Below are 26,810 nucleotides of genomic sequence, written 5' to 3' on the forward strand. Positions count from 1 at the left end.
CAGGAAAAAAGGGGGAGAAGGGGACAAGAGAGCAGGGGGATGATAGAGAGGAGGGCAGATTGGGAAAGGGGGTAATCAGAAGCAAATACTTCTAAGGAGGGACAGGGTCAAAAGAAAGAATAGAATAAATGGGAGGGCAGGATAGGATTAAGGGAGATAGAGTTAGTTTTTCACAACATGTCTGTTATGGAAGTATTTTGCATAACTGCACACGCATAACCTTGCCTTTTCAATGAGGGAGGGTGGGTGGGGAGGGAGGAAGGGAGAAAATTTGGACCCAAAGTTTTAAAAACATATGTTTAAAAAAAATGTTTTCACATGCAACTGGGAAATAAGAAATACAGGAAATGGGGTACAGAAGTCTATCCTGCCCTACAGGAAAATAGAAGGGGAAGGGGATAAGAGAAGGCGGGGAGAGATAGAAGAGAGAGCAGATTAGGGGAAGGGATATTGCATGCCATCTTGGGGTGGCGGGAGGGGCAAGATGAGGTGAAAATTTGGAACTCAAAATCTTGTGGAAGTAAATGTTGAAAACTAAAAATAAATAAATTTATATTAAAATAAATAAATAATTTTGTACATGTGGATCCTTTTCCTATTTTTATGATCTCTTTGGGATACAGACCTAGAAGTGGTATTGCTGGGTCAAAGGGTATGCAAATTTTTATAGCCCTTTGGACATAGTTCCACATTGCTCTCCAAAATGGTTGGATCAGTTCACAATTCCACCAACAATGCATTAGTGTTCCAATTTTCTCACATCCTCTCCAACATTTATCATTTTCCTATTTTGTCATATTGGCCAATCTGTTAGGTGTGATGTGGTACCTCAGAGTTGTTTTGATTTGTATTTCTCTAATCAATAGTGATTTAGAGCATTTTTTCATCAGACTATAGATGGCTTTAATTTCTTCACCTATAAACTGCCTGTTCATATCCTTTGACCATTTATCAGTTGTAGAATGATTTGTATTCTTCTAAATTTGACTTAGTTCTCTATATATTTTAGAAACGAGGTCCTTATCAGAGACACTGGTAAAAATTCTTTCCCACTTTTCTGCTTCCCTCCTAATTTTGGTTGCATTGGCTTTGTTTGTGCAAAAATTTTTCAATTTAATATAATAAAAATTATCCATTTTATATTTCATAATGTTCTCTATCTCTTGTTTGGTCATAAATTCTTCTGTTCTCCATAAATCTGACAGGTGAACTATTCCTTACTCTCCCAGTTGGTTTATAGTATCAGCCTTTATATCTAAATCACGAACCCATTTTGACTTTATTTTGGTATATGGTGTAACATTTTGGTCTATGCCTAGTTTCTGCCATTCTCTTTTTCAGTCGTCCCAGCAGTTTTATCTGTTTTATTGGTTTTTTTCCCCATAAAACCAGCTCTTAGTTTTATTTATTGGTTCAATAGTTTTCTTAATTTCAATTTTATTAATCTCTCCTCTGGTTTTTAGTATTCTTAATTTGGTATTTAATTCAGGATTTTTAATTTGTTTTTTTTTAGTTGCATGCCCAATTCATTGATCTCCTCATTCTCTGTATTATTCATGTAAGCATTTAGAGACATAAAACTTCCCCCAAGAACTGCTTTCATTGCATCCCATAAGTTTTGGTATGTTGTCTCATTATTGTCATTTTCTTGAATGAAGTTATTGATTGTTTCTATGATTTGTTGTTTGACCCATTCATTCTTTAGGATTAGATTATTTAGTTTCCAATTAATTTTTAATCTATCTTTCCATGACCCTTTATTATATCTAATTTTTATGGCATAATGATCTGAAAAGGATGCATTTAACATTTCTCCCTTTTTGCATTGGATTGTGAGGGTTTTTCTATCCTAGTACATGATCAATTTTTGTGTATGTGTCACATACCACCGAGAAAAAAAAATACATTATTTTCTATACCCATTCAATTTTCTCCAGAGGTCTACCATATCTAACTTTTCTAAAATTCTATTCATCTCTTGAAATTCTTTCTTGCTTTTTTTGTGGTTAGATTTATCTAGTATAGTTTTGCTATCTATTCCTTCCTGTAACTCCCTGAACTTATCCTATAAGAATTTGGATGCTATATCACTTAGTGCATATATGTTTAGTAATATTACTTCATTGTCTATGGTGCCTTTTAGCAGGATGTAGTTTCCTTCCTTATCTCTTTCAATAAGATCTATTTTTTCCTTTTACTTTATCTGAGATCAGGATTGCTACCCCTGCTTTTTCTTTTTTTTACTTCAGCTGAAGCATAATATATTCTGTTGCATCCTTTTACCTTTACCCTGCCTGTGTCCCTCTGTTTCAAATGTGTTTCCTGTAAACAACATAATGTAGGATTATGGTCTTTAATCCATTCTGCTATCCTCTTCCATTTTGTGGGAGAGTTCATCCCACTCGTATTGACAATTATGATTACTATCTGTGTCTTCTTCTCCATCCTATTCCCTGCCCCCCTGTTTACATTTTTCTTTCTCCTTTCTCCCCTTCCCTCCTCACTAGCACTGCTTTTTTGACCACTGACTCCCTCAGTCTGCCTTCCCTTCTATTAGCCTCCTCTATTCTCTTTCCTCTTTTTCCTCTTACTGCCAATAGGGCAAGTTAAATTTCTGTACCTAACTGATTATGTTATTCCCTCCTTGAGCCAAATATGATGACAGTAAGGTTCAAACAATGCTCATCTCCCTCCCTTCTTTTCCTTTACTGTAGTAGGTTTTTGTGCCTTTTCCTGTAATGTAATATACCCTTGTCTGTCTCCTCCTTTCCTTTTCTCCCAGTATAATCCCTTAATTAGATCCAATTAATTCATTTACTTAGATCCATTTAACCCACTTAATCAGATTTTTTAAATCACTACATCAAAGTCAACTTATACCCACCCCCTCTGTCTGTGTATACTTCTCTAGAACGGTGTAATAACAATGCAGTTCTCAAGAGTTATAAGTGTCATCTTCCTTGTAGAGATGTAAACAGTTTGCCCTTATTAATAACATATTGTAGGGTTTTTTCTGTCCTGTTTACCTTTTTATCTCTCTCTTGAGTTTTGTATTTGAAGATCAAATTTTCTGTTGAACTCTGGTCTTTTTATCAGGAAGATTTAGAAGTCCCCTATTTTGTTGAATATCCATCTCCTTCCCTGAAAGATTATGTTGATTTTTGCTGAGTAGTTGATCTTGTTGTAATCCAACTTCCTTTGCCTTAGAGAATATTGTATTCCACTCCCTATGATCTTTTAATGTAAAAGCTGCAAGGTTCTGCGTAATCCTGACTGTGGTTCCATGATATTTAAGTTGTTTCTGGCTGCTTGTAGTATTTTCTCTTTGACCTGGTAATTTTGAAATTTGGCTACTATATTCCTTGGCATTTTCAATTTGGGATCTCTTTCAGGAGGTGATTGGTGGATTATTCCTATGCCTATTTTACCCTCTGATTCTAGGACCTCAGGGCAGTTTTCCTTCATGATTTCCTGAAAGATGCTGTCCAGGCTGTTTTTTTCATCATGGTTTTCAGGTAGACCAATAATTTTTAAATTTTCTCTCCTGGATCTGTTTTCCAGGTCAGTTGTTTTACCAAATCTATTTTTTCATACTTTTGTTTCTGTTTGACTGATTCTTGGTCTCTAGAGTCATTAGCTTCCACTTGGACAATTCTAATTTTTCTACTTTTTTTTTTAAAGGCAATTGGAGTTAAGTGACTTGCCCAGGGTCACACAGCTAGTGGTCAGAGGCTTCATTTGAACTCAGGTCTTCCTGATTTCAGGGCTGGTGCTCTATCCACTGTACCACCTAGCTGACCCCCCATTCTAATTTTTAATGACTTGTTTTCTTCATTTAGCCTATTCTGCTTTTTAAAGAGTATTTTCTTCAGTGAATTTTTGTGTCTCTTTTATCAGTAGGCCAATTCTGTTTTTTTTTTGGTAAGGTTCTATTTTCTTCAGTACTTTTATGCTTTTATGAAGATGTTAATTATTTTCCATAATTTTCTTGCATCACTCTTATTTCTTTCCCCAATTTTTCCTCTACTGTTCTAATCTCATTCTCTTCCAAAAATTCATGTTGGGCTTCTATCCAATTAGCATTTTTCTTTGAAGCTTTAGCTGTAGCTTTTCCACATTATCTTCTGATTTTGTGTCTTGATCTTCCCTGCTACTGTAGTAGCTTTTTATGCTCATTTTATTGTTTGCTCATTTCCATCCTATTTCTTGACTTTGAACTCTATATTGAAGTTGTGTTTTGCTCACCTGGAGATAGGTAGGCATTGTCCTAAGCTTCAGGCTTTTTTCATGCTATTTTCAGATCTAGTTCTGTAGATCTGTAAGTTTTTGGTGCTTCCAAGGTGGTATGATCTGGGGAGAGGTGTGGTCACTGCTGTGCTGGTCTACGATCTGGTGTTTACCCAGGAAGGGCTCCTGTTCCCCTGTATCCACAAACACCAGTGCTCTTCTTGGTCATGGAACTGTCACAGGGCCCTTCCTCAATTGTAACTAGCTACAAGTTCTCCTCTCCACCCTGGAACTGTGACCCTGAGCTATATTTGAGCAATAGAGTTGCCAACCAGTGCCAGCTGTACCCAATGTCATCAAAAGGTCCCCTGTAATCTCTTTCTGAACAATTGTCTGACCCCCTTACTGTCTCTGGGCTGAGAGCTCCAAAAACTGCTGTTGCTGCTGCTGCCACCTTCAAGGCTCTCCATTGGTGCTACTACCATTTCTGCTGCAGGCAGGTCCCTGCCCAGGTGTCACAGGCATCTCTTATCAACCTCCTAAGTTGTCTTAGGCTGGAAAAATATCTCATCCTGACCTTTTGTTGGCTCTGCCACTCCAAAATTTGATTTGAGGCATTATGTTAAAGCTGTCTGGTGCAGAATGTTGGAAGAATTTGGCTGGGCTGCTGCCTCTAATCTGCCATCTTGGCTCTACCCTTGGCTGCTTTTTAATCAACCAAGAAAAGAACAAGTAATTATCTTCTCTCTTAAGGTACTAAGCAAAGAGTCATGAAAGATATGGAGGTGACTAAGGCATTCTACTTGCCTTCCAAGAGCTTGCAATCTAGTTTAGAACCCATGAGAAAATAACTAACAATATGAGACAATAATAATAGATTACAAAGGAGGTATGGGAAATATATACTGAAGGAGATCCAGAAGATTCATCCTTTCCACTTGAGGTAATTAGAGAAAAAAATATTGTAGGATGTACACTTGGAACTGGGCCTTGAAGGATGGAAGAATTTCTGTAGGTAGAAGTGATTATGTGCAAATTGGTGGGGCAGGATGAAAGTGTCATTCTACTTGGGAGAATAACATGAGCAACCTATTGATAACTGAATGGTACTTGATAGATTAAAATTGAAGCCTTGCCCCATTCATTCAACTCAACTGAACTGGGGGTTAATCTCAGTGCTCCTACATCAGTGCACTAGAAATCACTACCCTTGGGACAATTAACCAGTTTTACTGAGGGGCAAAAGCATTGGCTTCCTGCCTAGAGCAGGAATTGTAGTCTCAACTGAATTCAGTCCACTGTGGCAAAGATCATGAGCATGATACTGCATCCTATTGTCTTTTCTGCTGATGTGTATAATATACAAACCCAGTGTTTATAAAATATTGTTGTGTTTTGTACGTGAATAGTCTGTCACTAAAAGGGTGGTTTTCTATATGGATGGGTGAAGCTTAGAAAGTCAATGCATGAGATTTGAAGGGGCAGGGCTAATGCAGCAGAGGCCAGTGACCTCTATTAATTTTTCTATCATTGTGCCTCCTCACCCTCTTCACCTATTGAATTCCTAGTCCTTCTTTATATCTTATCTCAAATGCTATATCTTCCTCAAAGCCTTCCTTGATTTTCCAAGTGATTATGGATCTTCCTTTTCAGATGTCACTTGTTACTTTGTTTCATTTTTCTTTAGTACACCTACAGTACATTATTATATATTATAGTTAACTACAGTTGGTTCTTACTTCTCCTCAATTCCCCCTCACCCCACCAAATCACTTCCTCAACCCACTGCACTATAAGATATGCAGCATGTAATAGACAGAGTATTGAATCTGGAACCAAGGAGAAAGTGTTCAAATCCTGTCTCAGGCAGTAGCTGTATAACCCCAGGCACCTCAGTTTCTTCATTGATAAAATGAGATTGAACTTGATGGCCTCACTTAGTCAATAAACATTTATTGAATACCTATTATATGTCAGGCACTGTCCTAAGTGCTGGGGGTATGAAGAAATGCAAAAAATAATCTCTGATCTCAAGAAACTCATAGTCTAATGATTCTATGTGATATGTGAGAATGTCTCTTACCTAGCAGTGCTCTGCATACAATAGGCACTTGTGGTAGGCCTGGCTTCATTCAGGTTGATCTGGCAGTTCAGGTTTGAAATTAGAATGAAATAAGATACTCATGGAGTATTTAACAAAAGGTTTAGTCAGCCATAGCTTGGAAAGGATACTCATCTAGGACATAGCACTGGTTCAGGTAGACTCAGCCTTCTTTATCTCCATATAGAAAAAAAAGTCTGATGAATAAAGGTTGGTGTTTCATGAGGCAGTGAGACATCCACCAAGTCTGAGAGGCTCATAGGAGGTTGGCCTCTTCTATAACCTTAGATCTCTGGGAAGCTGTCTCGACAGCCTTATGCCCCTGTACCAATCAAGTGTCAAGGGTTGCTCATTTGTCTTTTAGGGGGAAAGATTTTAAACAATCTAGCATAATCTACATTGTTGGAATCCTGGTAGATATTATTCCTACCATATAACTTAATAAATGTTTGTTGAAATGAATTAAATGAATCACTTGACAGCACAGTAATTATCCTGGCTTCCTTCCTGGAGATTCTCAGCAATTCTTCCCAAGCCACTAACATGAACAACCTGATATCCAAAAGGAATAAGAAGTAAAGATGTAAAGTAAAGAAGTAGAAGTAGAAGTAAAGATGAGCCCCAACTATCCAGTTTCTTCTCTTTCAACTTCTCATCACAACTCAGGTTACACTTTTGGCAGTCACGTGCCTAAAGTAGGGTTAGAAGGCAACTTTTGCAAATCTAGAAATGAAGAGAAAGAAGAGCACAGTTTTCACTCTAAATGCACACCTCAGGATGCCTCTGGGCAGCCATTTATCAAGCACAATCCTGTACTGGTGTTTTCCAGCACTGGTCTTTGCCCTACTCCTGCTTCCCTCTCTGTGTTCCTATCCAGTATCACTTTCTGAATCCATTTCTTACTTCCTGGTGTTCTCTTTCTGGTGACTCATGGCTACTCAGTGCTTTCATTCTGCTTCCCCCTATAGTTGCCTAAGTCTTTCTACTTTATCATTACCTCCTAGATCTGACCTCCTTAGCTATGTCTCATGCTCCAAGATGATCTTTTGATCCTCTTTCCTCCCTACTATCAAAATTCTTCTTCCTTTGCACTTTCGGCTAGGAGTTAAACTAATTTCTACCAAGACGAGAATGACTGATATCTACCCCTTAACTTTCCTCGTGACATTTGCTTATTAACCCAAATATTTTTTGGTATTTTATTTTATTTTTCAGAGTTAACAGTTGGTATATAACCTCTGTGAGCCCTTTGGTAATTTGTTTTCAAGGTCTGAGAGATCTAAGAAACCATTGAGTGCATTCCTGTCTTTTTATCAAGGAAATAACTGAGGCCTGGACAGGTGAAGCCACCCATGTAGGAAGTGGCACAGGCTGGTCTCTGACTGAATTCCTCTGACTCCAGAACCAGGGTTGTTTCCATAGGGCCATGCTTCAAGAACACAGAGAAATAAATATAAAGTTATGTCAAGAGGTAGAGAACCTTAACCAGTGTGCGAGTATGGCAGTACAGCAGGAGAGGCTTTGGGGAAGAGATGTGGTACCCTGAGCTATTTTTGGAAAGAAGCCCGGGGGGGGGGACAGCTAGGTGGTACAGTGGATAGAGCACTGGCCCTGGATTCAGGAGGACCTGAGTTCAAATCTGGCCTCAGATACATAACACTTACTACCTGTGTGACCTTGGGCAAGTCATTTAACCCCATTGCCTAGCCAAAAAAGAAAAAGAGAAAGAAAGAAGCCAGGGAGTCTAGGAAGTAGAGATAGAAGGAGATTTTATCTCACACCTGGGGGGAAAAGTAAGTGAGGGCAAAAAGGCAGGAAGTAATTGTTTTTTTTAAATTGGTGATCTTTGAGTGTGTGTCCATACAATCAGAAATCTACCTCTGATCTCCTACATCTGGCTAGCCCTGCAAAGTGTTGAGGGACAAGAAAGGGGGATTTATGGGTCTTAGCTCCTTTCCCTGATGAAGGGAGATGGCTGTTACTATTCTGCTTTCCCCTTTCCTACCAGTTTTCTGTTTGGAAGCTGCTTTGTCATGTCTTTCCAATTTTCTTTTATTGTGAAATAATGAAGCGGCTCAACTTCAACAACAAGATAAAGTGGAAATCCTCTACCTTCAAGGGAAGGCCCAAATGTCTTCAGGGAGTAAACTTGTCATCTGAAAGGACACCTGAATCATGGGAGGTAGTGTGTTATAATGGAAAGAAGGCTTGATTGCAAATGTGAGCAAAAAACAACATCTCTGACTCAGTTTCTTTATTACACACTTTAGATCATTTTATCCCCATCTAAATGCTCTGGGAATAAGTGCCTTAAACCTTATGTTTTGGCTTATGTCTTGGTTTTCTCTCCAAAGTGATAGTGAAAAGGTATTCAGTATACAGTATGAATCAGGTATAGGCAGGTATTTATTTCCTACACGTGCAAAAAGAATGCTAAATACAAAATGCTTTAAGTACACAATGACAGAAAGAATTAAAACAGGATTCAGTAACTTAACTTATAGATATTGTTATAGTTTTATGAAGCAGTTAGTACTTAAACCTCATTAGAACATAAAGTACATTGTGGGACTGTTGAATAGGCATTTCACTTCAGCTTGGTACTGTCTACATTGAAGTCCTTGTCTTCTGGTCAGGTGGACCAGGGACAGTGGTCCTAGTGACTGCTTCATCATACCCAAAATGTCCTTCAACACTGAGTCACCATGGCCAATCAGATGTGGCTAAGGAATTTGTCATCCCAAAAGTTCTCAGGCACTGAGCAAGCACATGCACATAGCCAGACAGAATCAAAAAAGGGAAGCTTTGTCCATGATCTGTTCAACTCCTAGTTACATCAGTGTAAAGACTAAGCTGAGAATTGGAAGTTAACTATTCTCTCATCTTCTACATAAGGGGTCAAGTCATACTTAATTTTTTTTTCTCTGAAGCTTTTAACCTGTTTCTTCTCTAACCTAGTCACCTCTCCCCTGTCTTCCTGATTATGCACCTTGCCTACTCTTCTCTGAACGTTCCCATTTTTCTTCTATTCTCTTCTTCTTTCCTCTTTTTACTAGTCTTATGGGGTTGATACAGCGAAGGGACAAGGAGAAGCAGATCCAATCTTGCCAGAGGATACTTTTAGGAATATCACCCTTTATATCACTTAGTATAGGCTTTGGAGAGTTAAGAGTGGGTGAGATACTGGAGGAAAGCAGAAAACAGAAGTGGAGTACAGGTTTCATCCCAGGAATAAAAATCTACAATTATGCTGATTCCCAAATCCCTGAAGTTAGGTGAACCTCTAGAGAACTTACAAAACTAAGTGGAGCAGAGACAACTTGACCCTAGTCTATCAGTTCAAGAAAAATGTGGGAGCCAGTGGTATATGTAGAAATTCTGGGCCTCTGTTAAGAAGTCTTAGAAAGATCAAATTAACCTTTGCAGTTGGGAAATAGGCAGACTTCTAGCTTGATGAATGATATTTATATGTATACAGAGAAGCATGACTGGAAACATGCCAAGGTTGGCTTCTGTCTCTGTAGTAGAACACTGGAAGGAAAGGCAGCATTGGACAGAAATTCAATCTTCTTTTAATTTTAAACACATAGATGCAGCTCTAGTAGTAAAAGGACTACAATGTGGCAATTGATATGTAGACAAACTGGCTTCTCTATCTAACTTGCTTCTCTGCTAATTAAGGTCACAGAAGTTCCTCTTGCCTCAGGCTCCTTTACTGGTATAATATGGAAATTGTTAATGCTCTAGGTGCTGAGCAGAACAAAGCCTTGGACTCTTTCACAAGGATAATTACTCTAGCTGGAAAATAAAAAAAGTAAAATACAGGGAGACAATAGACAATTGAAACTGGGTAAAGATATAATCAATGTGTTCCAGATCTTTCAGTGTTTTTTTTCTTTTCTTTTCCATTCTCATTTTTGTGAATCCTTTTTTTTTTAATTCTCTTATAAGCCATACTGGTGCATAACAGCTGGCAATTAGTAGAATCTTGACAGGATAAGATGACAGATAATTGGAAACTAATTTCATCCTTTCATGAGAGGGCTCAACATAAACAGAAAAAAATACCATAACTTCCATGTTGTCAGTAAAGTCTGCACATACCCCCTGAAGTACCAAAAAGTTATTATTTTATAAATTGTTGAGATAAATGAATGCTTACATGTTGCCTTCAAGTTTAAAATGTAAGTCCCTTTCAAACATTGCTATTTTTGTTCAATGTAAATCTGCTGTCAGTCAGTCAACAATCATTAATTTTTAAAATATAAGCTAATTGATGTCTTTTGTTTTTAACATGACCTAAACAACCCTTCCTCCTCCCTAAGAGCCATCTCGTATAACAAATGTTTTAAAAGAAAAAGAGGAAGAAAAGGAAACAAATCAGCATAATCAATAAAAAAAATTGAAAAAAAAATCTGAAAATATATATAATGTTCCACACCTGTGGGCCTCCCACCTCTGCAAAGGAGTTAGGGGAGGTGTCTTCTCCTGTCTCTTCTTTGAGGACAGATTTTCAACATATTTCAAGCACTGCAGATGCGGACGGGGATGCTGGAAAGATAAAGAAAAATATATTATAATTTAATGTAAAAGGCTTTTAAAGGGCTAAAAATCAAAAAGGTGAGCTTTCCAAATTAAAAAACAGCTTTCCTTTCTACACTGAATTTTTTTATTTGTAAAAGGCTCTGTAAAAGAGTAGGACTCCATGATCTCTAAGGTCCCTTCCAGCTCTAACACACTAGGTTAAAATAACACAGATGCTTCTCCCCCAAGCAGCAGAAACAGAATTTCGGTGTATAGGCCAATCAATATTTTAGAGGAAATTAATTTGGAAACGAGTAGGTTACAGACAACAGGGTGATGTGTCAAAGAAGTTTCATTTCCCCCAACTTTTATAAACTCACACTGTTCTTTGTTGCGAAAGCCCCCTCCTCTCCTACGGTTTATCAAATTCAGAGTTTCTTGTAATTATCCCACAGGGCAGGGTGGAGAACCAGAAAAGGTAGGCTAGCCCCAAACACCTTTGTGCCAAGGATGTAGGGTGTGGACTACACTAACAGGGTGGAGGGAAGGATTGTCAGGGCTCGTCTGTTTTCCTTTCCTGGGAACAGCCACAGCTATAGCTTTAGCGAAGTTCAATTCCAAACCTACAGACTCATTCGACTTGCTGGCTACCTGAGCCGGGGAACCACGTCAGCGCCACATCATCTGGGGCTTTTTATACTGAAAGGAAACAGGAAAAGAAGGGGAGCGAGCGAGCAAGTGAGAGAGAAAAAAAGAAACACGAGCCAGCCAATCACAAGGAGAACCCAAGTGCACAAAGGGAGCCGAGCCGGGAGTGGAAGGGGGAGGGCGAAGAAAGGGGGGCAAGGAGAGAGGGAACCTTTATTTAAGCCTTTCAAACTTCGGACGTTGCCTTTGCAAACGAGCCGCGGGGGCAGGGGGAGGCGGCTGTGTGGGTGGCAACAGGAGAGGGGCCCCCCGAGGGGAGACCACCAGCCTCCGGGGCGGGCTCCGGGGCTGCCCCGGAGTTCATTGAGGGATTCGCCCCCTCCCACTGCAGATCCTCTCGGCCCGCGTGCGTGAATGTCTGTGGTTGTGTACGCGTGAGGGAGGGAGTGTATCTGTGTGTGTGTGTGTGCGTGTGCTTTCGGGCGTGTGCGTCTGTGTGTGTGTGTGTATCGGGTGGTGCGCGGGGCTCCCGGCCGTCAGGCTCGCGCTCTCCTGGGGTCTGCCGCGGCGGCGGCGGTGGTGGCGCGCTGGGGAAGATGCTGCAGTCCCTGGCCGGCAGCTCTTGTGTGCGGCTGGTAGAGAGGCACCGCTCCGCCTGGTGCTTCGCCTTCCTGGTGCTGGGCTACCTACTCTACCTGGTCTTCGGCGCGGTGGTCTTCTCCTCAGTGGAGTTGCCCTACGAAGACCTGCTGCGCCAGGAGCTGCGCAAGCTGAAGCAGCGCTTCCTGGAGGAGCACAAGTGTCTGTCGGAGCAGCAGCTGGAGCAGTTCCTGGTGCGGGTGCTGGAGGCCAGCAACTACGGCGTTTCGGTGCTCAGCAATGCTTCGGGTAACTGGAACTGGGACTTCACCTCCGCCCTCTTCTTCGCCAGCACGGTGCTCTCCACCACAGGTAGGGAGGCCCGGGCAAGCTACCGCCTTCCCAGAGGCTGAGCCTCAAGCACTGGTCCCTTTGCCAAGAGGCTCTGGGGCCTCTTCATACACACCCCCTTCCATCCACTCTCCCATCTCTTCTGACCCTCTCCCACTTCGTGAACATTCCACCTTATCTCCCCTTCTATTCTTTCCCGCATCCTCCCTTCTCCACCTCCTGCTCTTGGCAGGGCATCGATCTCAGCTTCGGTGAGTCCTGGGGATCAGAGGGGGACCACGAAAGACCAGAGGAAAGCTTGGTATCTGTCGGCTCTGTCCCAGAGCCTTATTAGCAGGAGTTTGGTGTTGCTGCCTCACGACTGTGGGGAAAGCTGTAGACAAATGTTTTGTCTGGGTGGTTGCTGGGGCTTCATCCTGCTGCATTCTTTTAGGGTTGCATACGCCAGCTTCCTGAACCCAGGAAAGGCAGAGAATCAGAATCATAGACTCACTGAATTTTAGAAGTGGGAGTGATCTCAGATCTTTTCTGTCCCAACCCAGAAAGCCAGAATGGCTACTACAGAGTGCAGTATTTAATGATCCTTAACGATGCTATAAAAACAGTGTTTTGATTTTACATAAAGTCTAGATTTTTTTTTATTTGTGGGTTACAGCCTTCTTGGCTGACACAGGCTTTTCTCTGGAATCTGCCTTTACAGTTGACCTCTGCGAGGACAAGAAAGATAGGGTTTCTTTTCAAAGTTAGGGGCAGGGAAGGGAGCATCTAATTGCTCCTGATCTGTCAAAATGAGGGCACATAACTGATTCAGCAGTTTTTAGCATTGGATATTCTGGGTTATCCTTAAACTCTGAACCAACCCCTGCACTGCACAAGTAGGCCAGTGGCTCATAAGTGGAGATTCTTCCTTAGGTAAAAGATGTGGACCAGATATGACCCTAGAGCTGTTAGACTATGCTATTGTTGAATGAATTAAAAATGCTGCATTTCCTCGTGGCCAGAGTTTGCTAAGTAAATAGCATCAGTGTTTATCCAAGTATAGAATCAGAATGCCAGAGCTGGGAGGGATTTTAGAGTACTTCTCATCTAATCTCTTTCCTTTGTAGATGAGGTAACTGAAGAGACTGAGGGATTGTGACTTGCCCAAGGTCACAAAGCTAGTTAAATGGCATAGTCAGCATCAGAATTGGGTCTACTGAATCCCAGTCTATTGTTGAATCTCTTAAGTGCACTACTTGACAACTTAATATTGATCTCTCCCTTAACATCCATTGCCCTCTTCCCCAAATCTCTATCCTCAGAAGCTTTGAACTCAAAAGAGAATCAAAGTCTCAGGGCTAGAAGGGGTGCCAGAGGTCACCTAGTCCAACTCAAATCTGGACATTTTGGAGAGATTTGAGGATTTCTTCCTAAAGCATAATCCATGAACAGGATAATTTTAAAAATATGCTAATGAACAACTTTTACAATATAAAATGAAAGAAGTGTTGCAAGAACACCAAAGTAACTTACCAGACTAGTATATAGGATCATCCTGGAGCAAGTAGAGCCAGAAATCTTTCTCAGATGATAATTAAAAAACAAAACTAAACAAAAAACTGTTAAATCTAATTCAAAACAAGACAGACTTGACATCTAAGGAAGTGAATAATTCCTTTTTCCAAGACCACTTTCTTTTCCCACCCCTTTCATTTAGGTAACTTGATGTTGTCATTGTCCTTATCTGACCCTACTCCCTTGTCCCCTTGAGAAATACCATCCCTTTCCATTTGGATACATTCATTCTGATTTATCAATGAAAGCTTCCCTGTGGAAAATATTTGTCTCTGTGGGCCTTGTGGAGCCTTACAAATGAATCAGAATGTTTCAGTACAGCTAGTTTATAAAGAAACAGTGCTGGTAATTATTATTTCCAGCACTTTCATGGTACTATTTCAAACTTGGCTAATAAAAAAAACAATTTTCAGGTTTATAATATGTAAACATCTCTCTTCCTGCTTTAGTTTGGAAACTGGTTTTGTCTGTTTGCAAACAGTTTCTCTTTTTGTAAATACGGCATTTTATATGACTGATATACTACTTCCATGGAGTTGTCACAATTTTCTACATTTGATTAGATACCAAAAAATTTACACTTAAGATTTTAATGGAGTTGTATTTTCTAGAACTTGGAGATACTTTTCCTGAACTTGGAAATACTGAGTAAAATTAGCTGTTTTTGTCTGTAATTCTGTCTGCAATTAAAGGCAATTCCCTTTTGGTAAGAGCTCAGATTGGCTTAAGTGAGTTTTCCAGTGCAAAAAAAAAAAAGAGTTCATTGCTGAAATTGTTATAGGGAGCACTTAAGGATAAATTAACTACAGGAACAGTTTCTTGGCTTGCAACATCACCAATGCAAGACTGAACTGAGGGGCATACCTAAAAAAACAAAAAAAACCCAAAAAACTTGTTGCCCAGTCATTTAGAGGGGTTTTTTTATGTCAAATTGAAACTTCACCATTTACAAATATATATATCCTCCATACATAGTTGTAAGTTCTGATATTTTTGTCACTGGAAGAACACTATGCTGAAGTGCAAACTTGAAAATTAAAAAAAACAACTTATTAGTGAAAAGAAAGGAGGAAAGGTCATAGAGACTAGCCCAGGGAATCAGGCTGCCAGAAATTTCTTGAGTAATGAAAAGGACTGCATGATTAACAAATGTCGATTCCCTCTTAGTCAGAGGAGATAGTATCCTGGAACAGTAGTTCTTAACCTTTTTGTGCAACTGTCATGGACTGCTTTGGCAATCTGGTGAAGCCTACAGGCCCTTCTAAGAATAACATTTTAAATGCATAAAATGAATATAATAAAAAATGAATGTAATACATACATATGTACATACATACACACGTGTGTGTGTGTGTGTGTGTGTACTGTTAGGGATTACAGGTTAAGAACCCCTGTTGTAGAGCACCTTTTTGTCCAAAGCCAATCAGATAGGGTCAAAGTATATCATGAATAATAGAATGTTGAAGTATGCCTAGGAGATACAGATTACTCTCTCCTAGAATTGCATCTCATTTAAACTACCCTCTGTTGTAATTAAAATCAGCTGTTCTGCCCTTGTAATTGCCCTTAGATTTTAATTTGGGGTAACATTTTTCATGGAATTTCAAGAGTGATTTAGGTAAATTAGTGCATGATAGACCAATGACATGATTAAAGGGGACTTAGGGATAGTAGGGCTTTATCCTTAACTTCTTATGCCGGCAGTAAGAAGAGCAGTTATCATGTTTTGATCACAGCTATCCCATGGGATCACTGCTGGGTCCAGAATACCACACCAAAGCCCTTCTCACTACAGGAATCCAAATGTTCTGAAATCTCCCACCTAAAAAACAGGGTACTTTGTTTAAATGACTGGGAGTGATAATTCCCAATGGATTAGAGATTTCTTTGCCTTTTGTTCCCCTAAATTTTAGAAGTCAGAATGGCTGAAGTTAATTGTAATATAAGACACTGTCTAAGGGAACATTTCTAGATGGCATATAGTAACCTAAATACTGCATGACTCTTAGCCATACTTTTACTTTGTGTTCCATTAGAAGAGAAACTTTGTTAATGAAATTTTTGGTATTGTTTATTTGTAATCTTTTAGATCAGAGGCTTTTAACTTTCTTCTCCTTCTTCTCCTCTTCTTCCTCCTCCTCCTGTGAAGCCTTTTCAGAATTGTCTTAAAATAAATTGCCCATACAGATTCAAGACCCCCCTGAAATCTATCCATGGAATCCTGTGGTGGGGGAGGATCCATGGACCCAAGCTTATGAACACCTGCTTTAGATAGTGGCTGTAACTTTTGTTAAAATTTAAATTTAACATTGCCCTCTCCAGGATAATAACAATTAGGCTTTATTCCTACCCAGCTTTTGGTCAATTAACTCTTCTTTTATGAATGTAACTGCTATAGAATCAAAAAATATTTCAGTGGAAAGGACCTTAAGGAATCAAATTCATCAAACATTGTTAAGTAGCAGTTGGGAGCAGAACACTCTGCTAGGTGGTGGAGTGGAGCAGGGAAGAGTTTCTTTTCTTTAATAGAGTTTACTTATGATCTAAGCAGGGGGACATAAACGCACACACACACACAATCACCATCACATAATTGCTTTCCTGAAGGTGTATGTGTTATCCTCTCCCCTTAGAATGTGAGTGTGAGCTCCTTGAAAGGAAGAACTATCTTATTTTTTTATTGTATTTCTATTTCTATTCTCAGCTCTAATAAATACTTTTTCATACATTTATTCATTCATACATATACAGATAACTATGATACAAAATAATAAAAGATGAATGAGAGTGGTTTTTAAAAAAGTGAAAATGAAATCTGGGGTTGGGAGAAATTGTTACCAACAGAGAGATCAGGGAGGCCTTCATGGAAAATTTAACATTTGAGCTAAGAAAGACAAAAATACTCAAAATGGGATTAAATAAAAATACTGAGTATAGATTAAAATGCTGGAGTTTAAGTGATTTGCCCAAGGATATATAGCCACTGAATGAAAGAGCAAGAGTACAGTGGCCTCCAGAACCCTAGTCCAATTCACTTCACCTTCTACTATGGTACCCACAAGAATACTATATTCTTTTTATATTATACTAGCATCATTGAATATTTGATATGCTTTTAAAGCAAGGATTTTGTGACAAAGGAATCAGTTCATTCTTAGAGGAAATTCTGTGTAGGTTGGCATTATATTCATGAAGAATATGACAAAAAAAATGCAAAATGGATTTGGAATATTGGTTTAGAATTCCCTTTCAGGATATTATAGGATATTTCAGACCGACTTTCATTATCCTTTCCTAAGAAGGATCGTCTCTCAAGATTTTCAGTATTTATCACATTAGTACAACTTACTTGGATGATTTAGGTAGACTCATTGTTACAGTTAGTACCTGGGTCATTTCAAGTAGTAACTATTTAGTAATTAAAAAGTGTTGTTGATATTTATCATTTTCAAGACCAAAACCTAAACCCATTTGTCATAAAGTGTTTCTACCCTTAAAAGAACCAGGCTGAATTTCAGGAAGAAACTTGAAAGACTGTGTGGTTTACTTGGAACAAACTCTTTGTTGAAAGGTCAGGGATGTAATTCTAGTTTTTATAAGCAGCTGTCCTAAAGGAGAAGAACCATGGATTTGGATTCAGAAGAGTTGGAATAACATTTGGCCTCCCAGCTAAGGGACTATGTGAAGGAGAATAGGGTAAAATTACTTGGCACCCTTGCAAGAGATGCTGTAAATGATAGGTCATTTTACAAATTATAGTATTTCCCACATATATTTTACACAGAGATTTCTCAAAAATTAAGGAGATCATGCTGAGGTAACATACGAGAAGAAATTACTGTACCCTCCTTCTCCAATTTACGCTGTATTATAAATCTTTAAGCAGTCTATTTCTTTCTTAGCCCCAAATAGAGACTGGAATAATTTTATAGTAGATTTGAAGCTTTCATTATCTTTCCCAAGCAGAGCCAACATTCTGGGAATGAATGAATCATTACAATTAAATGTGTATCCAAAGTCCAAATACAGGCAATCCCTTTTGCTGTTGTTACATTCGTTTCCCACTGCTCATTTATTGTACTATAGTGGAAAAAGCACTCCGGTATGAGATGAGAGGAACTGGATTCAAATCCTGACTTGTTTATTGTGTGTAACCAGGATTAGCTATTTCATCCTTTCTTTTCCTCTGTAAAATAAGGAGACTAGATAATCTCCCAACCCCCTTCCAGTGTTGTGTGTGTGTGTGTGTGTAAAATAAGGCCAAAAAAACCCCAAACCAAACCACCTCTACACAGCTGCAGAGGCCTTCTACTCACAGAAGACCCTGCAGATCCTCATTCATAGTCTAAGTGCTTTTATGTAAGACATAATTATAACAAGCCTTGTTATCTGGCTTTCTAGTTCATCGATTTTAAAAATAGCAAATAGTGAGGAGGAGGTGGGGTTGCTACAGATGGGCGTGTTATCTTTATAATCTTGGGCACGTCACTTCTCTGAGTTTCAATTTCCTTGAATAATAAAGCACTAGATCATCTCTAATGGTACTTCCTACTTTTACTAGTCTGTGATCCTATGATTCCATGTAACTCACCATGCCCTAAGGCCACCATAGTATTAGTGTATAGTATATTAATTGACTTTCTAAAAATGACCTTCAATCATTATATTTAGGATATTCAGTTTGAGTCCAGGAAAATCTGCAATGCATTGTAGAAAAGCGATTGCATGTTTTCAGATGTTTAAAAATTCTTGCCTAAAGAACAAATCTTCGGTTGTCTGGAAAATAACTACTAACCAAAACATCTTATCCCCAAAGGTTTCAGTAGTCATAATTTTACTATACATTTATCCTAATTTTATAGGACTTGGTGTATACTTTTACTATTTAAAATTTTAAGCACTTATAATTGTTTAATCCTTGCTTTTTTTTTACAGTAATAGTTAACATTTATATAGAGCTTTGAAATTTGCAAAGCACTTTGCAAATATCATCTCATTTTAACCTCACAGCAATACTGAGAAATCATTTTACAGATGAGTAAACTGAGGTAAAAAGAAGTTAAGTGACTTGCCCAGGGTCACACAGCTAGTAATTGTCTGAGATCAGATTTGAGCTCTTCCTGACTGCAAGTCTTAGCCCTCTATCCACTGCCTAATAAATGAGTCCACAGGAGCCAATGAGATCACCGAGAAAGAGTATAAAGTAAAGAAAACACTCTAGGACAAAACTCTTGACATTCACCTAGGTTATGAGCCTATTAGGACCACAGACCCCAAAGATGACATTGATCTTATGAGAAAGTGCAGGCTTTACCGGCTGAAACAGTTTGCAGTAATGCAGTGGGTAAAAATACAGTAGAAATATGATGTGAGTAAGGCTGGTTTCAGATAACATGAACAGCAATCACATTATGTGATTTCCCCATTTTTAGTGAGAGATGTACTGACATCATGTGTTCAGGAAACATAGTTTGACCCAAAAAGTCACTGAATCTCTGGGTACTTTATCAGATAGGTTTTCCCATTACTCTTTTTCCCTGTGTAAGTCCATGAAAAATTATCACACAAATAACTCTCCCTCATATACCTTGAAAATTACTTTTTATGAGGTATAGTGTCTACCCATTAAAAAGTTAGTAGGGTGACCATTTGGGGGGCTGCATGAGACATAGGCTGCCTACCTAATAAAAAGTTGATGGGGTAGCCCTTTAGGTATTCTTTGTCTGATTTCCTAATGCCTCCCTCTTTCATTCCTGTCCCCAACTTTCAGATTTGTCTTTCCTTGTTCTTGCTCAGTAACATATGTCATGTGCCAGGGGTTTTTAAACACTTTAAAAAATATGTTATGGACCTTATTTGCATTCTGGTGAAGCCCACAGACCCCTTTGCAGAATGTTTTTAAATGCACAAAATAAAGTATATCAAATTACAAGGAAAAATTATATTGCAACTCGGTTGTTGTTGTTGTTTTAAGTCCATGGACACTTGGTCAAAAGCCCTTGTCATGGGATCTTACTTGTAGAGCTGGAAGGAGCTTCAAAGGCTATCTGGTCCAACCTCTTTATTTTATAAGGGAATTGGGGTCCTGGAAGATTAAACAATAAAATCATACAGGTATTAAGAATAGGGGTACAATTTTAATTCAGGTCCTCTAACTTGGAAGTCATTGTTTTGTCCACTGTGAGTATGTTATTTATCCTCAGAGCTACCACCACAGTTCACCCTATTTGATTGTAAACTCATGACTTTCAGGAACTATGTCAATAAGCAAATAAACAAGTATTTATTAAGCACCTTACTTTGTGCAGCTAGATGGCGCAATGGATAGAATGCTGGGCCTGGAGTCAGGAAGACTTGTTTTCCTGAGTTCAAATCCAGCCTCAGATACTTACTAGCTGTGTGACCTTGGGCAAGTCACGTAATCCAGTTTGTCTTGTTTCCTCATGTAAAATGAGCTAGAAAAGGAAATGTAAATCACTCCAGTATCTTTGCCAAGAAAACTTCAAATGGGGTCATGGAGAGTTGAACACGACTGAAAAACAACAACATTACTATGTGCCTTGTTAATACAGTACCTTGCATACATGGGACCCTTTTTTCCCTTCTGACTGTCTCCTTTTTTTTTCTCTGAATGCTCTCCCTCCTCATTTCTGGCTTCCTTCAAATCCCAACTAAAATCTCATCTTCTATAGCAATGGTGTCATACTCAAATAGAAACACTAAACTGTGCATAAGGATGCATGCAGGCCATACACTGACAGTTTTAAAAGGTAATATTATTTATATTTTATTGTACTTTTATTTACTTTGTTAATTATTTCTCAATTACATTTTAATCTGTCTCAGACACTTCTCTTTACAGGAATTCTTTCTTGATCCCTTTTAATTCTAATGAGGAAGCTAGGTGGCCCAGTGTTTAAAGCACTGCACTTGCAGTCAAGAAGACTTTGAGTTTCAGTCTGGCCTCAGACACTTACTAGCTGTGTGACTTGGGCAAGTCACTAAAGCTCTGTTTGCCTCAATTTCTTTGACTGCAAAATGGGGATAATAATTACCTCCCAAGGTTGTTTTGAAGATGACACAGTATTTGTAAAGCATTTAGCATAGGGCATGGTACGTAATAGGTGCTATGTAAATGCTATCCTTTTAAAAATTTATTATGAATATTTTCTGTTGATTATTTCCAGTTCATCCTGTATATAGTTTTGTACATATTTGCTTGCTTGTTATCTTCTCCATTAGAATGTTATCTCCTTGAGGGTAGGGACTTTCACCTCTTTTTGTATCCCCATCCCTTAGCACAGTGCCTGGCACATAGTAGATGTTTAATAAATATTTGTTGACTGACTGATATTTGTACTTCTTGTTTGTTGAATTGAATTTTTTAATGTGGCAGCATGCCACTTGGAGACATGGTACTCAACAGCTCAGATGAAGAGAAAGTGGAGGAGCTGGAAAGATGAAGAAAGAAAACACATAAAGGAAGAAAAATCTGTTTTTCTTTCCTAAGTGAATGAATGAAGGAATTAATGGATTTATGAAAAAGCATTTATTAAGCGCTATGTACCAGGCACTGTGCTATATTCCTGTATGGATGACTGATCCATCAGTGACTGATTTCTTTTTAAATTATCTGTTAATTCTTTCCTTCCTTAATTTGTTAGAAAATGAGTTGATTGCATAATGAAGAGATTAATTAGGATTATTGTCAGGCATAGGTTTTATTTTCTAATTTTCTAATATCTGCTTGATCAAAGAATAGGTTCTAATTCTCTTTTGTGCTGACTACTTTGACTAGTACTGACTTCGTTGAAGAAGGGCTTTAGTTTAATAAGAGGCACATTTCCCATTATCCTTCAACTTCTTTTTCACTTCTTTAAGATATATTTATAAAGAAATGATTTAGAAGTGACAATATTTCCCTTTTCTCCAATTTTCTTATGGGCAGTTTCTATCTCCCTCAAAAAACTAGTTCCAATTCAAAGCTAGGAATGACTTACTTCTATTGGTAATTTTCAATTAAAAAAACATAATTTGTGCAAGAAATAGAGATAAAGCAGTTTGTAATTGTCCACCTTTGGTATGTTCTGTCAAAGGGACAAAACTCGTTGGGCTAAAAACCACTTTAAGAGGTTTCAATGTCATCTACCTGGTTACAGCTAATGGTCTGAATGACAAAGGTCTCATTTGTCACTCAAGGGAATAATCTTCATCATGTAGATTATAGAAGTTGACCTGTTTGTCCTTAACTAAAGCTTTTATGGCAAAAGAGGAAGATCTAGGTCATTCAGAATTGTATGATCATTATTGGGGGAGGTAGAATCAGGAAAAAAAACCAATACAAAGCATAAAGATTATAAGAAAGTTTTTGAACTGCAGATTTGTAAATAAGAGAATTTCACTTGGAATCAGATAACCTTGAGTTCATCATCATACCCCTTCCATGTATTAGCAGTGCAACCCTGGGCAATCACTTAACCCTTCTGGGCCTCAGTTTCCTCATCTGTAAAATGAGGGGTTTGGACTAGATAGGTTCTAGGGCTTCTTCCAGTTCTAAAGTCTATGATCCTAAATAAAATTATCTTTGTTTTTCATTTTACTAAATGTAGTTAAACAAAAATATTGTATCTTAGAAATAGGAGTTTGTGAGACCCAAGTGTTATTTCCACATAGATTCTTAGGTTTACTCTAAAATTTATTCAGGCTGGTGACTGAGTCCTTTTAGTTTTAAATAGGCACACTTGAGGCTGGGAGGCAAATAGAGAGAGACCTTGTAGTGTATCTCACTGGGTAAGAGGAACACCAGTCCAGATCTAATGCTTGGAGATGGTGAGGAGGGGATTTTAGGACCATATAGAAGTAACTAAGGCCAAAAGAAGTGAATCAGCTTACCCAAAGTCTAATAGGCAAAACTAAGTGACAGAGTTGGGATTTGAAGCCACATTCTCTGACTCTAAATCCAGGGATCTTTCCACTATGTCATTATATTGTTGAAAAAACCCTCCTGTCCCAACAGTACCAAGGTAGTATGGTAGAGAGTGATCTGTACAGCCAAATTGACACACTATTCCTTCCACAAAACTTGGGAGGAAATGAAACTATTAATATTCTACCCTTGTCAGCATGGAGAGGCTATTGCAACAGTTTCCTGGTTCCACATAGCTTGTTGGATCCGGGATATTTGTGCAATTATCCCCAAATATGCCAACACAACCACTAAGTGATCTGGACTGTGTAGAGTGACTTGGGGACATAATGATGTTTCTTTCCCCTTATACCAGTCAGTCAGTAAGCATATATTAAATGCCTACTATGTACCAGGCACTGTGCTAAGTGATGGGGATGCAAAGAAAGGCAAAAGATAATCCAGACTTTCCTTTTACTGTCCAGGCTGCCTCCATCCTCCCAGTCAAGTGAGTTCACAATTTAGGTGTCATCTGCCTTCTACAGCATTTTCATATATGTCCTCTTCTCTGAAACTTCCACACCTTGGTACAGGCCTCATCATCTCAAACCTCTACTATCATAAAAGACTACTAGTTGGTCTCTTTGCCTCAAGTGCAGTCCATTCTTTATTCAGCTGTCAAACTGATATTCTGAAATGCAGGTCTGACTTTATCACCTCCCTCCCCATTTAATCAATTCCAGAAGCTCCCTATTACCTCCAGGATCAAATCTAAAATCTTGATTGGCTTTCAAAGTGCTTCATAACCTGGCCACCTCCTACCTTTCCAGTCTTCTTATAGTTTATTCTCCTCCTTGATTTTCCTTAAAAGGGACAATTCCTCTCCCATCTCTGAGCATTTTCACTGGCTGGCCACCGTGTCTTGGAATACTCTCCACATCTCAGTCTCCTGGCTTCCTTGAAGTCTTAGCTAGAGTCCCACATTCTGCAGGAAGCCTTTCCCAGTCTTTCTTCATCTTAATGTGCCCCTCTGAGATTGCTTCTGATTTTTTCCTGCATATTTCTTGTTCATGCATAATTATATTCATGTTGTCTCCCTTATTAGACTAGGAAGTCCTTGAGAATAGGGACTGTTTTTTTGACTTTTTTTTGTATCCCCAGAGCTTAGCATAGTATCTGGGACATAGTAGGCACTTAATAAATGCTTGTTGACTGACTTCTTCCATTGGTGAGCTTGTTCTGAGAAACTTCATTTTAGGGAAGGGCCCAGACCAGCATCCTTCATACTCTAGACCTCCACTTTTCACCCCCTACCCATTAAAATCTAAACTCCTTGAGGGCAAGAACTGTCTTTTTTGCTTACATTTGTATCCCCAATGTTTAATAACACACTACTTGGCATATAGTCAGTGCTAAATAAATATTTCCTGACTTGACTTGAATTTAATGCTTTTATCATCAAGTGAAATCTATTTAGATAAAAAGATCAACTGAAATTTTTAAAATTAAAAATGGCAATGCCTAAAAATATGCTAAAGATGCCATCATAATACTGAATGTTTCCCATGTTATCAAGGAATAGATATAGAAGATTTCCATATTAAAAAGCAAAGTAAAATTGACACAGATTTTCTGCCCTGGAGGACTGAACATTTCAGCAGTATCCTGTGTTTCCTTACATTTTTAAATATTGGTGTGACTTTCAGAGTGGGGAAAAAAGCAGTTTGAGTTATTCCAAATTTACTAAACTACTGATCTAATGTTTGAAGTAAAAATATTCTGTATGTGAATAGATTATTAATGGTTTCTGAGATAGATTTCCTCTCATTTTATTAAATTCTATCAAGGCCTAATGGCAGTCACTGTGGAGGAAGAAAGGATGGAAGATCAAACACTTACCAAGTCTCATTTGATCTTCACAATAACTCTGGGAGGTAGATAGGTGCTTATTATCATCCTCATTTTACAAATGAGGAAACTGAGACAGACAGCTTAATTGATTTGTCCAGTGTCACAAGGCTGCTAAACTCAGTCTGGATTTGAACTCAGGTTTTCCTGACTCCAGGACCACAGACCCAATATACTCACTATCTGTTGAGCCACCTTATTACCTCAGCTAGTCCACCAGTATTATATCCTTTCTTATTTCACCTCCAGAAAAGGGGTGGAACTTAATCCTTCCAGCCTCCCTTCAGGCTTTCCATGCTTCCCCCTCAACACCTGCTCTCTGAGGTCCTTGCCCCACATTTTACAAAAATAATTGAGGCCATTCACTGAGAACTCTTCTCCTCTCTTCCTCATCTCTTATCACTCAGCCCATCTGCCACTTTCTCCTCCTCCACCCATTTCACATGATAAAGTGGTCTTACTTCTTACTAAGGCTAAACCTTCTATTTGTTCAGGTGATCCCCTTCCATCATATCTCCTCCAACAGTTTGCCCCGTCTGTCATCCCCATTCTCTCACTTATTTTCAATCTGTCCCTTTTTACTGGCTTATTTCCTGCAGCCTATTAATGTGCTCATGTCTTCTCTATCTTGACCCTTCCATCCTCAGTATCATCCTATGTCTCTTCTACCCTTTGTAGCTAAACTTCTTGAAAAGGCCATCCACAATATGTGCCTCCACTTTCCCTTCCCACTCTCCTCTTAACTCATTCCTTACAATCTGACTTCTTATTTTTATCCTTTCACCAAAACTATTCCGTCCAAAGTTACTAATGATCTCTTAGCTGCCAAATTTAATGATCTTTTCCTAATCTTCATTTTCCTTGACCTCTCTTTTGTTGATCACTCTTTGTTATTCTCTTCTCTCAAGATTTTCGTCTTTCCATTCAGCCATTAAAGAGATTTTCCTAAAGCACAGGTCTGATCATATTACCACCCCCCCACTCCCTCCACTTAATAATCTCCAATGGTTTTTTATTGCTTCTAGGAGGAAGTACAAAATGCTGCTTGGTATTCAAAGCCCTTTATAGCCTAGCCCTCTCCTACCTTTCCAGTCTTCTTACACCTTACTCCCCAACACATATTTTTTAAGCCAATGACAATGGCTGTTTCGTGAACAAGACACATTCACAATTCATGGGCAAGTGTTAGATGAAGATCCAGCAAAGGAGACTGAGGAGAGGACAGATGGGTAGGAAGAAAATATGAAGGAGAAGAATGTGACCTGACAGTGTTTAAGGCTAAAGAGAGGTCAAGAAAGATGAGAATTGAGAAAAGACCATTAGATTTGGAGATTAAAAGATCATTGATAACTTTGGAGAGAGCAGTTAAAGTTGAACAATGAGGTTGGAAGACAAGTCATTGGTATAAACCTCTCATTTTACAAGATGAGGAAACTGAGACCCAGGAAAGTTAAGTGACTTGTCCAAGATCATAGAAGTAGTGTGAGGTGTGATTTGACCTGGGTTCCCTTAACTTGAGTCTGTGCTTTTTCACTATGCCTACATCTATACTATCAGCTGAAAATTATAAAGGTTAAAACATCTTAATAATGAAAATTCTGCTGTTTAGTTGCCAATGTACTCTAGTATTTAAGAACCATATTTAAGTGGATTAAGTTAATTAAAGAACTTCGAGAGACTGTTCTACAGCTGCCTACATTTCAAACTGAGTCATTTTCATTTGGGGAGGATGATAACATTTCCATTGTTTTGTTAGAATGCTGGGCAAGAAAATGAAACACGTATCATTCCCCACCCACCACCCTATGTTCTGACAGTAGCCACTTCAGAAAAATAGCAACTCACCCACAGATGAAATTAAATAGATGTACCTCTCACTTCATGGAAAGATACTACTCCTACTACTTTTTCCTTGTCCTTTTAGTGTTCAAATTGTTGTATTTTGGGGTGGTCATGAACTGTTACTCCTTTGTCCATCACCTGCCTGGCCTCAACACCTGGTATTTAAAACCC

At 38.7% G+C, this 26,810-nt stretch overlaps 1 protein-coding gene and 1 long non-coding RNA gene across 3 annotated transcripts in view; one reads left to right on the forward strand and one right to left on the reverse strand.

The window, feature by feature from the left end:
• LOC144457782 (uncharacterized) overlaps nucleotides 1-11,551 on the reverse strand; it is a 52,059-nt gene extending 40,508 nt beyond the window's left edge. The window contains exons 1-2 of the long non-coding RNA XR_013487285.1: nucleotides 11,233-11,551; nucleotides 10,770-10,879 (exon numbers count right to left, since the gene is read on the reverse strand). This is a non-coding gene — a long non-coding RNA (uncharacterized LOC144457782). The remainder of the gene's footprint in view (nucleotides 1-10,769; nucleotides 10,880-11,232) is intronic.
• A 5-nt stretch (nucleotides 11,552-11,556) lies between these two features.
• The window catches only part of KCNK1 (potassium two pore domain channel subfamily K member 1), a 70,793-nt gene continuing 55,539 nt past the window's right edge, over nucleotides 11,557-26,810 (forward strand). For both annotated transcript variants that reach the window (XM_021000458.2, XM_021000457.2), the window contains exon 1: nucleotides 11,557-12,451. In XM_021000458.2, the coding sequence (XP_020856117.1) occupies nucleotides 12,097-12,451 (355 nt within the window). In that variant the 5' untranslated portion in view covers nucleotides 11,557-12,096. The remainder of the gene's footprint in view (nucleotides 12,452-26,810) is intronic.

Source organism: Phascolarctos cinereus, unplaced genomic scaffold (assembly GCF_003287225.1).
Source record: "Phascolarctos cinereus isolate Bilbo 61053 unplaced genomic scaffold, phaCin_HiC Scaffold_5;HRSCAF=322, whole genome shotgun sequence".
Lineage (NCBI taxonomy): Eukaryota > Metazoa > Chordata > Mammalia > Diprotodontia > Phascolarctidae > Phascolarctos > Phascolarctos cinereus.